Genomic DNA, 19224 nt, shown 5'->3' with positions numbered 1-19224 from the left:
GGGCCACCAGAGAAAAATGTTAATATCGAGCCCATATATATATAAATATATATGGATATTCCCTCATCAAATTGTCAAGGCAATTTTCCAAAGTGCAGATGTAACTCTGTAACTTTGGAAAGTTTTTACTTGCTTCGAATGTGTAATGTATATTTAATGGTATGATAAGTGATGTTCTTGCAACTTAGCCAATTACCGTATCGGTTTTCCCTGCAGTGAGTGCACTTTTTTTTTTTATTAACCCCAAAGAAGTTTACGAAATCTTAGAGGAAAGGGGTGAAGAAAACTTCACATACAATGATGTAATGAAGGTATAATGGTAACTACGATGAATATTCTTACAACTTAACCAATTGCTTATCCGTTTGCCCAGCACTTTTTGTATTAACCCCAAAGAAATTTTTATGAAGTCTTAAAGGCAAGGGGTGAAAGAAAACTTCACATGAAATTATGCTGAGAAAATGATCACCAAATTTATGCAAATGATTCAGACCAGGATCCATAATAATCATCTGCTCGAAGTGAAACGATACCATTGCACTGTTCTACAATACAATTTCTAACAAATTCTTTCTGCTTGCCTATAGATTCGTGGCAATAGCGTGAAAATCAATTAAAGTGATTACTCATGAAAATGGCATAAAGATAGAGAAGAATGTATCCATGTAGTGGTAGTTTCCTGACATCATCGACATTTGAAGACCTGAATATAAAAACGACCCAAGTCCAATTTTGGCCAAATTCAGTTTGACATGGGAAATGGCAGCTTATGCATGGAGTCATCTTGTGTACAAATGATAAATCCTGATTACCCCCGGAAGTGCCTGAAATGAATGAGTTAAATCTTATATTAATGTAAGAATGAAGGACTTGGGTCATTCATACATTCATATTATAGCGCCCTCTCTCTTCCTTCTCTCATCTCTATAGCAGAATATCATGTATATGAATCAAAGAACGACCCAAGTCCATATGAATCAAAGAACGACCCAAGTCCACCACACAAAATGGCCTCTCCACAATTAATGTAAATGTTAATTGTCATAATAACATATGTTCTAATTTGTATATACAATGTTGCCTTCCCATCAAAGTTGAATAGAATATTATTGGACAAATAAAAAAGATATGTAGTTTTGAAGTTTTTTTTATGAAGTTTTTTTTTAGTTTACTCGAAATGGTCTTCCATGGACTTGGGTCGTTCTTATATTCATATACTCATTTGTTCATCACACTATAGACATGACAGACAGACGGGTTGACTGCAGTGACGGAAAAACGTGAAACACAGGCACTCCATAAAAAATGAGTCATTTTGCCAGAGACATAATTTCAAAAGCATAGGACGAGAGTTCATACTGCGCACTGCTTGATTGTTTGCTCCGGAAAGTGATCCAATTTGTAGCTTGGAAACAAATTGCCTCAAATCATTAAAATATCCCATAAAAACCAATATAAACAGGAGATTTCCACAATATGTCGTGCGATTATCGCATTTATTGTATGCTCTCTGGCTGACGTCATGATCAAGCGAGTGCAACGCGAGTATTGCATGGCTTGCATTGATAAACAGTGCTCTTCTCTACGCTCTAATTGGCAAAAATGGGGGGGGGGGGTGGTATTATAGACTGCAGTATAAATCTCGTGGGGCCAGGAGGAGCGGAGGGTGTGAGCTAGGGTTGAGGACCGAGGGAAACATGGATCACAGCAGCAACTCATACAAATAGGAGCAGGGTGTATTAGGCGCATAAGCATGCATAAGTAAGTGCACTTTTACCAGCAATGTTTATCATTATTAAGTTCTGTAAATATTCATGTCATTATGGATGAGCTCCGAGCAATCACTATGACCATGCCTGATTTTCCAATGAGTGCACTTAACAACAGCAGCAACAACGAAATCTTATGGAGGACTTCTGTGTCTCTAGCGTGCACTCCTATAACGTTTAGCCCATTTAATTTATTTTTATTATTATTTTTGATAAATTCGAGAAAAAAAAAGAACTCAAATTGAACTGATTCGGAAATCCATCATAATGGTCGTCGTTGCTCGCAAGACGGGTAAACAGGTGGATAGATTAAATTATTTGTTGGAACAGGAGACACGCTAACGTGCTGTCATATATAGAAGGCAAACAAAAACACAACGCTTACACGTCAGAGGCACCATTTTGTGTATTGGGTCACCGAGAGTGGAGCAACTCATCTGTTTGAATAACACCTATTAAAGGATAATTGGTCGCTGGAGGAGAGGTTGCGCATCAATTGACGTCATCTAACAGACAGTTTTGAAATGAAAGCAGTAAGAGAGCCTTCATACAGCCTCCAAAACAAAAACCAACAACTTACAAACGTATATGAGCTATATACAGAGACAATGTCGTGTCGACGCAAATAACGTCGGTTTGACCTAGGAACTCCAGACAGAAGACAGTGAGCAAAACAGTCTAAAAACAAGTCGTCCTAAATGTTGCACCCACAAAACAGCCACGTTGCAGTTGAAACATTTCGCTGCTTTCTAGTTCACATGCTATAGTATATTGGTATAGACGCCTACATGATTATGTAGGCACCTACTATTCACCTATCACGAAGTGGGAAAACTAAGCGACGAGCATTGATTAATCTTTGGCGGATATGATGAGATGACGAATATCAATAAATGCACATCCAAGCTTATCCCGGAATATGCGCAAAAGTTTATCATCTTTTCTTTTTTTTACCAGCATTTCTGATCTTTCGACCTCAGAGATTTAGATATTATTCCTTATTCAAAGTTCATCGACGTTAATAGCCTACTTGAATAAAAACAAGAAAAGACAGCGATGTCACAACAAGAGTCAAATAAAAAGTTTTTAACGGAACAAAATATGAAATGGATACATCCATGAAAAAATCGAGGTTTTTTTTTTTTTACCGTTTCCAGGTTTCGGTCCTCGGACTTGCTGCTGCACGGCTGCCACATTCCTGAGAACGCCTCGATTGGGGGCTTGTCCGGGGGTCATTGAAAGGCGATAAACGGAAAGGTATGGGGCGCCGCCGCACACTTGGGTCTTGTTGCCCGCGCACGGTAGGTTGCATAAGGACTTGTTGTCTGCCTTCGGTCGCTCCAGTGTAGACCCGCAGTAGCATTCACTGTAGTATTGAAGACCACCGTATAGAAAATTTCTGGAGGCCAGAGGATAGGTGGAAAAACAGTAAAGTAGATTAACATTACACTTCACAGACGCTTGCTTGGTGCAAGGACTGCTTCTGCACCTGTTTATATACTTGTATATACATAATACATAATGTAGATACATACAATTTGTTTGCATGCAATGACAAAAATTAGACAGATTTCAGGTTGCAATGGTAGTACACCGTAGCAGAGCTTAATATGAGATTAACTGTTTTCTTCATGCAGTCCGCGTAGTTGATAATTCGGTGCAGACCTATACAAAAATACAAATATTTCATGATTTGTTTCAAATAGCAATAGTGGAGCCATGAGATGACATATTTTCATAAACATGAAAAAAAAAAAACCACGAATGCACTAGCATAGACAAATAGGGCCTACCATTGCAAATAACTGCACTGAAACGAATTATTTCCGAGGAGGAGCACTTTGCTAGACATGACGGTGAACGAAGGAAATAGTGAAGAGGTACTTTTCCCTCGATATATTATTAGGTGTTGATTTTTGACAGTTGCATTTACGATTTGCGCAATGTTGTTCCGAAGTCCAGAGCTAAATTTAACTTTTATTTTGTTGTATTGTGAATGTACAAATGTATTTTGGATTAATGTATTTAAATGTTACGATTCTTATTTCTTATTTGCATAAATTGGTGAATAATGTATTTCAGGGGTGCAGACAAGCGTGGGTATACATGCCTCTCTTTTTTCACCTCTGTTGTTTTATTTAGTCTGAATAAATGCAATATGTAACTCAGTGATTAATATTATCCTTTGCATCGAGCAAAGATAGGATCAATAAGGCAACTTTGTTTAATCAATTGTCCACTACAGTATACAGTTAAACAGATAATTCTGTAATCATGTTTTGCTGTACTATCCACCATGATGTCGCGCTATCTATCCGCTTTCAAATTCAGCACTCCTCCATACAGTCACAGCCTATATATTCTTCAAACGACGCAGTACGCCGCATTTATTATAGAGCCTATGCGCGTTTTTATGGCTGTGCGTATTCATCTCACTATACTGATGCTCCAGGATTGCATCCCCCATCTCGATGTTGCAAATCATGCATAATCAAAAGGAATTCAGTTTCAAAACCGACGGTCATAACTCAATGATTCAGCGGGGACATCCTGGCTATTATAGCTCACAATATGCCATCGTCATTTAAAGGGCCCCCTTCTAAATGAGGCACTCCCTTCCGTACAAAAAAAAAAAATACATCATAAAAACGTCGCTTACACTTCTACAGCGTATTGTTTCTTGGCGATGAAAATAAGAAAATGAATAATGCGAATCTAATGGAAAAAGAACGACTCAAACCAATAGGGATATATATTATTCCGCTGTTGCCACAACTTTCAGCGACATGCTTCTGCACTCTAAAAAAATAAGTAGATAAAACTGAAATGGAAGTCTGACATGTCAATGTCGTAATTCCTTGGACCTTTTATAAATGTTGAATTAAGCACTCAAAATGGTAGATTTTCCATTTCACTATTAGCTAGAAATAACAAAATGTTAAATCCAACAGTTTGAGTGTTAAATTTAACATTTACAAAAGGTTGAAGTGACAACATTTAAAATGTTGATTTACCATCAATTTTTGCGGTGCACATACCATTTCCATGCGTTAATTCCATGAGGAATTTATCACGCACCGTTTCTCCTGCACGTGCCCTTCACGCGTAAAAGTGGCAACGGCTTTCCTCATTCAAAGACAAGTTATATCTAGGACTTCAAGAAATATTACCACAAACGCGATGCGAAAAAAAAAACATGAAGGGGAGGAAAATGATATTCTTCGAATGTTGTGTACAATCTATATATGCGGGTAGATCTTGCACAAATTCCAATAAACTTAATTGATAAAATCATTCGTCGCATGATAACCCTCAGCCACTCAGCACTCTTCTGATCTATTGCCGACTAGACTGGCGACTATACTGACAAGATGCAGGCGGGGTACAGTCGCCTGTGAAATAATTATGAGACTTTTAGGACAGAAAACCAATCAGTGAGTAAGTGGGGTGGCGGAGGGTAGGAACTCTTGGGCGGTGACCTCGAAGTGAGGTATATGCTTTAATGAACTTTTTAATGTACTCAAAACTATCGACGTGTCTTTCAGGTGATGTAAAATTTTAACGTCAAATTTGCTCCTTTAGTTAAAAGTCTTGTTAAAACGGTCTTCTGATCCACATTAAGATTTGCTATTCATTGTCCGGTATGTAGGATAAAGTAGGATGAGCCTTCTAGAATGTATCTCTGTATTAATCCAAGTTGTAAATAAAACCCATTGTAAGTAAAAAAAAAAAAAAAAATCAAAATTCCGCTCTCTATCGCATAACAAAGGAGAAAAAAGGAAAATGAAAAGATTCGACCGATTCTATTTCCAACCATGCATGTGTCTGTTTTTTCATAACCTCGTAACACAGACGAGTTTGATCTCAAATGTCGATTTTGAAGGATCGTTCAATATCAACGCAGATTCACTCCCCACGACTTGAAGCACCGACTTCCCACTTTGCCGCTTCGCGCAGTCCTAATAAACGTCATGAAGAGGCGGAGAGCTGATGCATGAAATCACAAGGTGCCGAAAAGCACAAAGCTCGTAGAAGGCTCTGACAATAATTACACCAGTTCTCTCCTTTCGCTAGTATCTATTTCGAGCTTCATGCAGCCAAGGCATTTACAGATGCGATTACGGATGAGTCCTGTATTCGTCAACCAGCAGGTTTACGAGCAATACTGCGATTACAGCAGGATGGCATGGCGTCTTCTGTCATGTCTGTATGCACGGTTCCTGAGAATCTGTTATGAACTCGGAAAGACAACTGCAAATTGCTAAATCGAATCACACGTTTAATATACTCGTAGGATGTATACACTCAAAACATTTGAGTGTCCGTGTGCCAAGATGCACAACGGCATCCAAACTTTAATAACTGAAATTGCACAGTGCTGTAGACTATGGTTAAGTGCAGAAGTAGTGTTTTTTTATTATGTTCGTTATCAAAATAGAATGTAAACTATCAGTTATAGCATGGAGGTACAACGTACCTCCATGGTTATAGGTGATTTATATGAACATTACATATATCAACGTTATGCCGAAGTTTATCTTTAGTATGAACACACTGAAATTTGCACACACTATAAACTAATAGAACAAACTTGAACAAACTTACATTGACATAAACAACATAACAATGACAACGGTAGATACCTCAGGCAAAATTTGTATTTGATTTGGTTTTGTTTTTTCATGCAGGGTATGGGAATTCCCTTTATGGTGTGTGAACGGAATAAAGTACTTCATGGTGATCATAAACTAACCTCGGAAGATGCATGGATACTCGACTTTATCAGAGGGAAATGACGTCATACAGATCTAATCAGAAACCTACATCATAATGGTCTTTTAAAGATTTCTGTTGATTTTGAGTTCTAAGCAGCTATCAGATGTGATTTTTTGGGCTAAAAAAATCCATTGTCACCAAATATTCTTGGGGAAAATCAATGTAGACTTATTTCTTTGTTTCATTTGCCACAGGCTCTGTGTATCATTATATTGTGCTTCAGCTACTCAAACCTCCTAAATGCGATCTGTCGAGTCCGACAAGAAAATTAGCTCACAGACAAGAATGTGATGTGATTGAGGAATTCAGTAAGCCTCACATCAGCCGAGTTACGAGATCGGTCAAAACAATTCGAAATGGCGTAAGTGTTGCGTAACTAATTCAATCCAAATCCTTTGAGAGACATTTTGTGGACAACTTTCTTCAAAGACAGGCACTAGAACGATGGAAGTCGCCTACTGCCATCTCTCAACCAAAGTCTAGTCATTATTAATGTCGTCTTCATCACAAATCATTACCTCCGAACGTTTCCCGCGGGATTGCAACACCCGGGTAGCTAGATCACACGGAAGACTTGGTATCGATGGCCTATAACTCAGGTTAGTGAGGCACGTACGTTCCAGCGCTATGAAGATACCGCTTCATCTGAGATGGATCAAAGGTGTGCGTGTGTGTGTGTGGGGGGGGGGGGAGATTTCAGATTGGCTCCTTGCTGTAAACTTAAGGCAACGATAGCTTGCTTGCAGCATTATATTTTCCCTTTTTTAATTAAGGGGGATGTCCTCTATATTCCTCTCAATTACATCGTTTCAAACAAAGCTATAGAGAGAAATGTATAAGTCATAAGATGTTATTGAAAGAAGAGAAGTTTTCAGGTAGCGTTCTGGTGGTGAAGCAGAAAAATCAGCTACAGCAATTAAGTGACGTCAAGAGACATTTTTAATGTTCATGCATGTACAAGGATGACACTTATACTGTTTAGATATAGAAATGAGCAGAACAGAAAGACAGACAGAAAGAGAATAAAGAATAGTTATATAAAGGCAAGTAGATAAAGAGCCAAATTGAGAAAGAGAGAGGGAGACAGCCAGACAGAAAAAAGACAGACAAACTTATTAGAACAGTTGTAAAGAGGGAGAGATTCCAACATGTCGATATTAATCAACGGTTTCCTCATATCTTACATGCTTTTGTAAATAATAATTGTGCGAAAAGAGTTGTTACTAAAAAAAATTAGAGGATTAAATTTGGATGATAATCCTTATAGTTTACTTGTACGTACATGAAAAACGAATCTTAATAGGAAGAAGACTAAATATCAATCAAGATGGAAGGATAATGTCGATAGAAAAGAAAAGCTTGAGCTGTTTTTGTTTTGGTTTGTTGTTTTGGGGGGTAGGGGGCATTTCAGAAAAGTTTGTCCCACAGTCACGCATCCTTGCGAAATATTACCGATTTCCCTCTGAATATATGATATGTTTTCTCTACAAACATGTAGTGTGATTAAACACCAAACATGTAGTGTGATTAAACACCAACTGACTTCTTAAAGTAAGGATCAATAGCTCACAAATATGACCTTTGTTTTTCTTATGATATGAAACGAGCTGGTATATAGGGAATCGTTTTACTAGCAATTTTGTCTCGCGACGTTTGTGTGCAACATCAGAGCATGTTAATGGAGGTTTGGTTACCACGACATAAAAAAAAAATAAACTGAAACGGAGAACAATTTGATGTTCGACATGTAATATATTGCGTTGTTTACTTATGGGGCATAAACAATTAGCGGTCTAGAGACTATAAGTTGTAAGGACTGTGCTCAAGTACGACAAAGCAACTCGGAGCCTATTCGTATAACGCGTAAAGATATCCAATACACTAAGGTGCGAGAATCGAATCGCGTTTCAGATTTTTCTTGGCTAATTATGTGTTGTATATTGTTACGTTTGTGTTTTGAACCAGAGTATACTCATCTTTGAAGAGAAGAGTGAGGGAATCAAAAAAAAAAAGAGTAAGGCGAGGACGTGCATTCACCGTTTATCATGTTGTGGTAAGGAGACCTTGATATTCGTTGAATGTTTAGCTGCCGATCGTCTCTTGAAATATACACTAAATTAAACAAAAAGTGGCGGTTCATCAACAGAACAGAAACAAAAAAGCACCTTATCCCCCAAAATACAAACAAACAAACAAACAAACAAACTGACGTGAAGATGAGGGGCGCCATCATCAATCTTCGCGATGAAATCAAATATCTAGATCAACACACACAAAGAAACATAAACTATTAAAAACTTTAAACGCACTAAAACGGTTGCGCTGAACGATCGATTGTTGCATTTAGAATACGATTCATTATTACTGTGCTATACGAAGACCAACACACATAATGTATAATACTATTATACGTCTGCCTGCAAAGGTGAGAGCTAGATCAGTCAAGGTTAAAGAACTCGTTCAAATAATGATGGTAGCATCGTATGTCAGCATTGCAGTTTACCAGAAGAGCATAATGTACTGATCTTACCATCTTGTAAATCTTGTGAGAAAAAGTTTTGTTTTTGTTTATTGGGAGGTCAACTATTATCATTTGAATATATTTTTAATGAAGTAAATATTAGACAAAGTGGTTTGGGGTTTTGCTCATAAGGTATCATTTGAAATCATCTAATGGCAATCTCTTGGTAGTTAATTCACTTGTGCAGCGGCTCACGGACAAATTGAAGAGCAACTTCAAGTACTTCACAGATGAAAAGTACTTCAAACTACACGTATAATTGCAAAGTGATGGATGGGCACTTTTTCATTATTGCTGAATAGGCACTCGGTGAACAAAGTCTAGTTTCGATGGCCTTCGTGCTGCAGTAAAAATTAAGTTCTTCCGTGCGATACAGAATGCATAGTTTTCGTTCGTTTGTTTGTTTGTTTGTGTGTGTGTGTTTTTGTTTGTTTGTTTGTTTGGGGGGGGGGGGGTCAAACTTGAGATTCTAAGTTCGAAGCCTTCTCCGTACGTAGTGTACATCCTTCAGGAGGACGTTTTGCCCATGCGCCTCTATATGAGGAGCTGTGGGTTCTCAGTGCCTGAGACCACTAACTCTTTATCATGAGGTTGCTGGTCCGAGTCTCCTGGCTGCAGCGGTTGTCATGCCCTTTGGCAAGACACTTTGTCCAAAACAAAAACCAAAACACACACAAACAAAACAAACGAACAAACAAATCGACAAACAGATTGCTTAAGAAGTCTTTCCGTCAGGGGAGGGGGAGGGGAGAGATACTATTAATCTTGACCCCAGTCCAATATAGTACCCCCCCCCCCTCCTTCATGGACTCCATCAAAAACATGAAGCGGCCCCTGCTTGGCAATGTAACATGTTAACTCGTAAATTGTATTCATATCAATTTCAAACCATGTCTCCACGTCCCATATGTAAGAAATGGGCACTTTGTACTCTCTAAAAAACTCGAGTGAAAATATTCACTCTTAAAGGAGTGTATACAAAAAAAAGTGAATTTAGAGTGAAATTGGAGTAAATTTTGAGTGAAAATGTTCATTTTCACTCGTTTTAGAGTGACCTCAGGGATCACTCCAAAATCTCCGAGTGATCCCTGAGGTCACTCCAAAATGAGTGAAAATGAACATTTTCACTCAAAATTCACTCCAATTTCACTCTGGATTCACTCTTTTTTTTGTATTCACTCCTTTAAGAGTGAATATTTTCACTCGATATTTTTTAGAGAGTATACTGCATGTTGGGATAATGATAATGGCAGGGTTCTCTAAAAGAGCAGTGCTAACACTGCTGATTCCTTGACTTTCAATGTATTAATGTATCTATTTTTTTTTCAAGCTGCAAATTTTGTAATTCCGTAAGTACATTGTATTCTAATTTAATACATGTATATGTTGAAATAAATTCTTCGAACTGAACTGAATTATTTACTCGAGGACCACACCAAGTCATTTTCCATCTCTAAACACTTCCAAAGCAGCTAAAAATCCATCCAAACGATTTGGAAACGAGGGTTACTGAAAACTTGGGAGCAAGATCCAGAAGAGAACCTTCTTAGCCACCCCCCCCCCCCTCCTCTACCAGGATGAGAGCAAAAGGTCATTGGTGAAATGTTCCCTCGCAATTGGATCTATTGGCAAGATTCGGTAAAGAAGGAGGTAAGTCTATAGTGCCATTCTGGCTTGCCAGCCATTCTATAAGAGTTTTATGGGAGGAGGTCACTGCCTTGTTATCTATCATCACAATTATTGCGATGATAATGGGTGCGATCATGATTATGAAGATGGGCTTCTGTTTTTGTGAAGTAATATCCATCAATATATACCGTACAATCACTGAAAGACAACACTAGGACAGATCACTGCTGGTAGTGCATACCTGTTCAGTATATCTATTATTCCATGATGTGATTCAAGCATATTCGTTTACGATCTCGATATCATTTTTCACATTTTTGAAGAACTTGTTCTCCATTCTTGTCTCATTCTGTTTGTTTCCAATCTATATAAATTCATTTCTTCGCTGCCTTTTCACTCTTGTGCTACATTATTAATGACTCAAGCATATTATGCTCAATACTGTTGTCATAGACGGCTGGTGAATCCGTGTACATTGGTTTTTTACTATGAAAGTCACATTACACAATTGTCTTCAACTCATGACGTATCATTTTTTTAATGCGCTTCTAACACATTCCATTACTAAATTGTTTTATACAGCCTCCATCGGACACAGAATAGCAAGGCACGGAGTATGAACATGTCTTAATGAGATGCCTCTGTTAACGTTGTTGATGATTTTCTCTTTTTTTTTTGAGGGGGTGGGGAAGAGTTTCAACTCCTGTTGTCCTGTTTTGTTTTGGCGTTTCTGCATCTAGTCAGAAATTGTGCTGCAAACTAGCCGGCTATATATCGAGGAACTCTTTCTCTCCGACATGCTATCAAATTAATTAGAATAAGTAGCTTTCAGCTTAATGTTTCAAGTTGAATACCTTGCCTTGTCGGTATTTTTTTTAAATGTTGTATACTCGGAGAGCAGATTTTATTCAAGCATGATTCATCTATACGACATATTCCATTAAAACCGAATTGGCATTCCGGGTACTTGCATAACATTTATAACTTTATAGCTCATTCAAGGACTGATATGCGCACTGTGCTGTGCCATTTGATGCTGACAATCGGTCTAACTCTGTTTACAAGGCTTGAGAGATAGTTGTTGAGAGAGACAGGGACCAAGCCCTATACGAAAGTTAGTCATCTCACCCGTTCCTTCGAAGTATAGCCTGCCGCGCCCCATTAATTTTTTTCAGTAGGTGTATATCCACATGCGGGGTACTACAGTGGTTGCTTTCCTGCTATTTCCAGTACGTTCTTTTTTTTCCTCATCTGAATCTAAATCTATATGTAAACATCTTCTCAATCTAAAATTTTACATTCAATTTGTGAATACTATCGTCCGTATAAGAAGAGCGCAACTTTATGATGCGCCGTCTTGTCACGTCTGATGAATTTTATATGATTATCTCGATACCAGGATAATCGAGTTGATATCCGCATTTCTTCACGTTAACAGGAGTTTTTTTTTTCTTTTTAAGAAACTGTAGCTAAATGACGTTGACACAATTAGACACGCTTCTTATTCCATCCATTCGTTTAGGACAGGTCGTAACTCAACGAGATATTGCTTACGTGCCTCCGCTAGCTGACGCAGATAATAAACAATGTGAAATCTTTTAAAAGACAACAACAACAACGCTTTTCTCTCATTCAAGCTGAATATAGCCAGATTCCTCCTTCTGGGGCATCACGTACGTATCATGATTTATGGAAGCGAAATTTTCTGCATTCACGCATTCTGTGTATCACATGACGAGGCACAAGCGAGGCGGCACTAAAAATCTATGATTTATAAGACTGATAGTCATACAACTTCCCTCATTTGGTGGGAGAACCCCCTCCCCCTTCTATGCCACCCATCCAGTCAAAGAAGCACAAACAACAGTTCATGATGGTTAAACTATATTTAAAACTAGAAAGCAATACAAAATTACTTTTCTGGTGACGAGATTGGCGCTCTTTTTGAAACTATAGGTATTCTCTCTTACAGTCGTCCCGTAATACATTAGACATTCGATGAAAATATGGTCTGATATGAAAGAGATGCACATTTCGAGTATACATTCAGATACATAATCTTGAAGGCAGATTCAATTCTGTTTTCAGTCTTGTAAATGAGCAACACGATCCCACATGCTACCGGCATCACTGCGATGGGAAGATAAAACAAAATAAAAAGAAATCTTTAAAAAAAGGAGTAAAATGCCTATGAGTGACCGGATTTAGCATCAAATTTCCCCGTCGACATCAATGTCAGAATACCAAGTTTAGCAACGCTCATGATAATCATTTGCACATAGATATCTTCATAATAACGGCGTAATTTGGAGAACACAGAAAGTTTACTGCTTTTTTTCTTGATCTATTTTTGAATAATCCTTGTATTCATCTCAGTCGGCAACGTTTAACAAGGCTCTCAAGTATAAGGTCACTGCAGTGTTGAATACTATCGAGAGAGTATATGATATAATCTGAAATGTTATGTCTCTTCTGGGTTTCAGCGTATTAAAAGTGCCTGGCCTTATTCTGTCAGCATTAATTCTATCGGTAATATGACTGCAAAGCAGTAGATTAATCACATTAGCCGACATGAGCAAAGGTATACAGATTAAATCAGTAGTCCGTGGATTCTACGCGAGATTCGAATACGTAAATCCGCATGACGCCAACCTACATAAGAACGCACGTGCTCGTGTGCAAGGACTGTATCCTGTTTGGCTCTTGAGTTTTGTTTTAGTCCATGGACTAATTGTAAACATTCTTTAGACTGTCTTTTGTGATGCTACCATACGAAGTATACACGGTCACAGTGGTTTCCTATCTACTGAAGATGTAAAACTCGCAAATGCTCTCCGAACATCACATAATCCGACAGAGACATGACTATAATTCTCCCTAAAAAACCCAAACAAAAACAAACAAACAAACAAACAAACAAACAAACAACAGCTCGAAGAAAGAAGGAGATAATGAATCAAATTGGCGACCATAGTATTAAGTAAGTGTGCAGCCATACATAATCTATTTACACAGTGTATCTGAACCATTGGCCACTGTCTTTTTTTTTTCCAACACCTCTTCTTGACAGGTTATGTCCCCATTACCCATAAATAGCAGAAACCATATTTCTGTGGGTTGGTACTGTATATAACATCACACGCACATACACACACACACACGCACGCGCGCGCGCGCACACACACACGTAAATTCAAACCATCATCTAACACAGACATCGAAAATACCGCGTAAGTGTGAGGGGAAAAAACGAGAACACATCAATCTATAATGCATCTTTAAGACGCGGCAAAGACCACTCTAATCTGATGTATCTTTCTTCTATATCTTTCTTCTTTATCTTACAACATGCAATGTGATTTCATGCAGGAAAACTGGCCGTTAAATTAGATGAAACATGAAAGTTTGATTCCTTGACCTACAGGTGTGATAGGATGTAATGGATATTAGATTGGCTGAAATCCACTCACTCAAAGCATGTAATACTAGCATGACATAGGGTTAGATATTATTTAAACACCTGTTACGGTTGTCACAGTGAAATCGGAGTACATGTGTACACGTATCACAGTCGATTATGTCCATCAGTACAAGAGGCTGCCTTTTTGGTTGGGTTCTTTGTCGTTATTATGTTGGATTATATAAAGCGAAAGTTAAGTGAATGAGGACTATAGAGTTTGAGAAAGAGGAAGATATTTGGCGAAAGACAGAGGTGAGAGAGGGAGAGAGAGGGGGGAAGGGGAGGAAGAGAAACGGAGGAAAACATGCGAATCATGCACGTGCAGAAGAGAACCAAACAGGCCTCCGTCACTATTCTCTCGTATATTGATTGGCTTTCGGCGTGCGGGACTGCAGTAAGTGATGCATTTTACAGCGCGTGGGACCGCGGTGGCCTCGGCACAGTGGATTGAAGGGAAATCTTGGTCAGGAGAGCAACATGCATGCACTGTGTATAACTCGCGAGAAGATTTTTTTTTTCAGTGAGAGATGGGAGTCACTAGGGGCCAAGGTTTCTTGTGATGTCTTGAGAGAGAGAGAGACAAGAAGAGTTACGTAAAAACAGGTCAGTAGGACACATAATGATTGAGTTGAAGGGATTCGGTAAGGGGATGATGATGAATTGTTAACTAAATTATGCAGAGAAGTATTTACAATCAGGGGACAAAGGAATATAATAGATATAGCATATTGCGAAGCAGAAATACAAAGTCAGAGAAATGGTAATATACGTACATAATTATGTACTATAACATATGTACTTATATATATATATATATACGTATATATATGTAATATATACGTATATATATAGGTAATGTGTGTGCGTGTGTGTGCAAAACCACGTGCCTTTAACAGGCACATCTTTTAGGTTAAGTTTCTTCAATGCAATCATATGGATATGACGCACACAAACATTGTGCACATAAATGAATATAGATATAGGCCCTACATGATATAAATAGACAGAAAGCATGTGTACATATGTATAATGCATACATTTTGAGAGATAGGGACAGACAGACACACAGACAGAGATATAAATAGATACAGATGCACATCTTGTAGAGATTGAGAGGTTGCGAGTTGTAGTGTAAGATGTGCCGTGAATATGAGTGTAGCTAACAATGATTATTGCAGACGGTTGTGTTTGCGCGAGACCTGTGCACAAGATCTCCAATCTGTGTTCGGCGGGCTTACGTTTCTCAATCTCCGACACATCTTGCCGAGGCGCCATATCTTGCTCCATTCAACTCACGCTCACACGCCCCCCCCCCCCCCTCCTCCAACCCGAAATGCCAGCCTCGAAATGCAGGGCGCGATTATGCTAATGAGCCACATGACTGCCATGTCGGCTGTATCTAATGCATCCAACTGTTGTTTAAAGAAGGAGCTTGGCGCCAAATTGAGTGGCGTTATTTTCTGCCGGGCACGCGAGACTAATTTGCCGTCGCTTTAATCAGGTTATTTCCAGAATGAGGGCATTTTGTAAACATCGAGACAAAAAGCATTTCTGCATTACTAATCGGCAGTGAAAACAGCGTGACTTCAGTTGACTTTGTGAGTTAAAACGTTTACATGCATTATGGACTGCGATCAATATGCATAAAGGGCACATGGCGGTGGGGCCATCTGTACGTCGATATTTGCAATGTGCGCCTGTACAAGGGACCTCCTCCTACATCAAAAACGTAGCCCACATCTTATCGACTGCCACGTCGCGGCACAACAGTCTCTGATTGCATTTACGGCTACTGGAGCAAACAGGCCAAATGAGATTGCGAATCATTACATTGATTGGTATGTGTATGCAAGGACACGAATGGTTGGGTAGAGACGCCTTAATGCGATAGATATAAATATGTCTGGAAAACACGATCTGATGTACGTATGACAAGACGGAATGTATTCAGAGTGAACCCTAGAAAATGTCTCCATATTCGGGTTTGAGAGCAAATCGGATTGCAACCTGACTGCATCTTTCATACACACAACTACTTGCCTCCCCCAGGGTCTTTCCTTTTGAATCGACAGAGCAATATACACACGTTGCCATCGTATCATTCCCCGCCAATCAACCCATGATATAGCACCTGGCATGATTCCCGCGCTTTGAAATGTCAAAACATTTCTACATAACTGGCATCTGGGAAAAAATGACATTCGCACTTAATTTAAACCGGTCCTATAGTCGTATACAATGCAGAGTCATATTGAAAGTCGAACTTTCATTTAGAGCAAACATGCATACAGGAAAATCAACGTGAACATAACACAGGACGTAACGGGAGTGGTAGACTGAATTATATGTGATAAAAACAAAAAATGGCATATATAAGGCTTTATCACATATAATTCAGTCTACCACTCACGTCACGTCCTGTGTATATATATGTATGTGTGTATGTGTGTGTGTGTTTGTGTGCGTGTGTGTTTGTGCTTATCATTATGTGCTCAATCGATTCAGTAAGGCAAATTTATAATAATTGCATATTATATAGATCAATACCATCTGTCCTGTTGCGTGTCACGAGAGCGGCAGTAGCAATGACTTTCATTGATTTTTGAGTGACGTACTAGTATATTCTTTTACTACACTGAGATATGTCTTTATTCAGTTGATTAAAAAAATTAAAGTTATGGGTAATATTCAAATTTCAAAATTTTATTGAAGTATTTTCCCCTACAGGTGGAAATTGTAACATCGGTAATATTTTCGTAACAGAAAGATCGCATTGCGACGAGCACAAAGAAAATTTCTTACTTGAAATTAATAAGTGTAAGATGTAGTTTACAAGTAATTGTAGTCTTTTAGGAGCCAAGCAACGATGACATATAGGGGGAAGCAAGAAGCAGTTGTTAAATCATCGAGTAAAACACAATTAATCGTATATTTGTGATCGACCAATGGTTAGAGTTGTGAGGTGATGACGTAATGGCTCTTACAATTTGCGTGTCTTCGGTAAAAACATGTGAAAACTTGAAATTGATTACCCGAATATATATATATATATATATGAATTTAAGTCCATTAAAGACAATTTTGAGAAAATGAAAAGATCACAAAATGTTAATCATAATACTTTTACATTTGTCAGATATAGGAATGATATGTATTATTGTATGTGAATTGAAATATAAAACAATCATTATTGAATGATTATATATAGAATTTGCGATATCTACATTACTTCACAAGGGGTATTCAAAGACGATAGCCAAATTTGGACTTGGGCCGCTTTTATATTCAGGTATTCAAATTCATTAACTTCATTTATGTCCGATTTCAACGAGCATCTCTCAATCTGTTCGTCGGATTTCACTCTATTATATCTAATTGACATTGATTGAAGGCAAACAAGCACTTTAAGATTATAATAATATGGATAGGCAGGAGGAAGGACGGAGATTATGGGAATCTTCAGAAACTAGAACACTTAATTGAGGTGATGGGAGACGGGTTAATAAAATACCTTTTAGTACAATACTGAAGGCACGTTTCGACGGTCATCCTCCGCAGGTCACTGGTGAAGGCCCCTCTGAGCGTCCGCTGCTGAGGATGGATCGAGTCCGGGAAGCATCCCTGGTAGGAGGCTGGAGGAGGTGGTGGAGGAGGAGGAGAGAGTGGACAGGTGAAAACGGGATGAGAGAACCTCGCTAATGGATGAGCGATTCATTATATTAGGGGAATTAAACTGCACTGCATGTCGCTTTTCTAAGAAAATAATGTATGCAGCCGTAGTCACGGGTCCTATACATTAACTCTCTTATAAGTGTTTTGAATGTCGACTGGCATAGACAGGCTTAAAACCACGACGAGAACTGGATAAGATTAACATTAGTAGTACATGGAAATCTGACATCAAACCTATGGTACTGTGACAAGCGTCAAATACACTAGACTTGATAAATGATTAAGATAATTAGAGAACAAGCCCTAGAAAAACAATCATTTCTATGCAATGCCAAATGAATACGAAATAACAACAAGAGATTGACATTAGACCAACAGAACAAATGCTAATGTGAAATAAAGAATACAACGAAATCATTTTCTGCTTTGACACAAACATATCATCCCAGTTTGGTTGTCTCTCTCTCTCTCTCTCTCTCTCTCTCTCTGTCTCTCTCCTAATGAACTCTACCAATGGCTACTTATCTACAAGAGCAGATGCAATCATCTATTAAGTAAAAACGTATTAGTTCAATGATATTCATTTCTGTGTGATTTCATTTTATATACCCATGAAGTTATAAAGTTGGATATCTTTTTTTTTTAACGGACGTAATCTTGTCAGGTACAATTAGCATGACGTCGAGTTTAGAAGATCCTCTGTCTGTGGTTATGTTCATGCTTTTTAGATCGACATAATCCGACAAATCAGGTGAAAAGTAGACAAGCATGCGAAATAATAATATTTTCACCCATCACGCAAACATTTTGGATGATGTAAGGGCGTTACTTCATTCTTGCGTCGGAGTTAAGTATACGTCGGCCTTTATAGGGCACGTATAAGACATTGTAATCTATATGATTAGTGTCTCTCCATGTAAACATTCGCTGCTTGAGTGTGTGTGTGTGTGTGTGTGTGTGTGTGTGTGTGTGTGTGCTTGTGTGTGTGTGTTTGTGTGTGTGTGTGTGTGTGTGTGTGTTGATGTGCATGACTGCGTCAATGTCTCTGTGTCTGTGTGTCTGCACGTGTCTTTGTTTTTAAGACGTTGATCTGCTTTGGTCGATGATAGGCAGAGCATTATCCCTGTCACTTGGTTTTGGGCTTTGCCACCTACAAAATGCTGCGCCATTATCCGTGTTTTTTGTGTATGTTTAATGTTTTTAGCGGGTGTTACCTTTTACATACTCCCCCCCCCCCTGTATTCGTTTATAAATTGTATTGTTTACACTAGTATTGTGTGTATCTATCAGTAGATAGAGGGGAAAAAAAGCGGTCGAAAAATGGTCATTCACTCTATTATCGCATCTATATTCAAAATTATCAATTGTCCATACCCTTCTAGGTAATCTCCTATTGG

General features: G+C 38.5%; 1 protein-coding gene across 1 annotated transcript in view; it reads right to left on the bottom strand.

Annotated features, from left to right (window-relative positions):
- LOC139737702 (sialate:O-sulfotransferase 2-like) overlaps positions 1 to 19224 on the bottom strand; it is an 82615-nt gene that overhangs the window by 35591 nt on the left and 27800 nt on the right. Inside the window, exons 2-3 of the mRNA XM_071648380.1 lie at positions 17667 to 17787; positions 2918 to 3168 (exon numbers count right to left, since the gene is read on the bottom strand). Of these exons, the coding sequence (XP_071504481.1) occupies positions 2918 to 3168; positions 17667 to 17787 (372 nt within the window). The remainder of the gene's footprint in view (positions 1 to 2917; positions 3169 to 17666; positions 17788 to 19224) is intronic.

This window comes from Diadema antillarum, unplaced genomic scaffold (genome assembly GCF_040938485.1).
Source record: "Diadema antillarum isolate AM-2024a unplaced genomic scaffold, OU_Dant_1.0 seq00000700_RagTag, whole genome shotgun sequence".
NCBI classification, from domain to species: domain Eukaryota; kingdom Metazoa; phylum Echinodermata; class Echinoidea; order Diadematoida; family Diadematidae; genus Diadema; species Diadema antillarum.
Note: the sequence above shows the minus strand (reverse complement) of the source record. Positions and strands in the feature narration are given on the sequence as shown.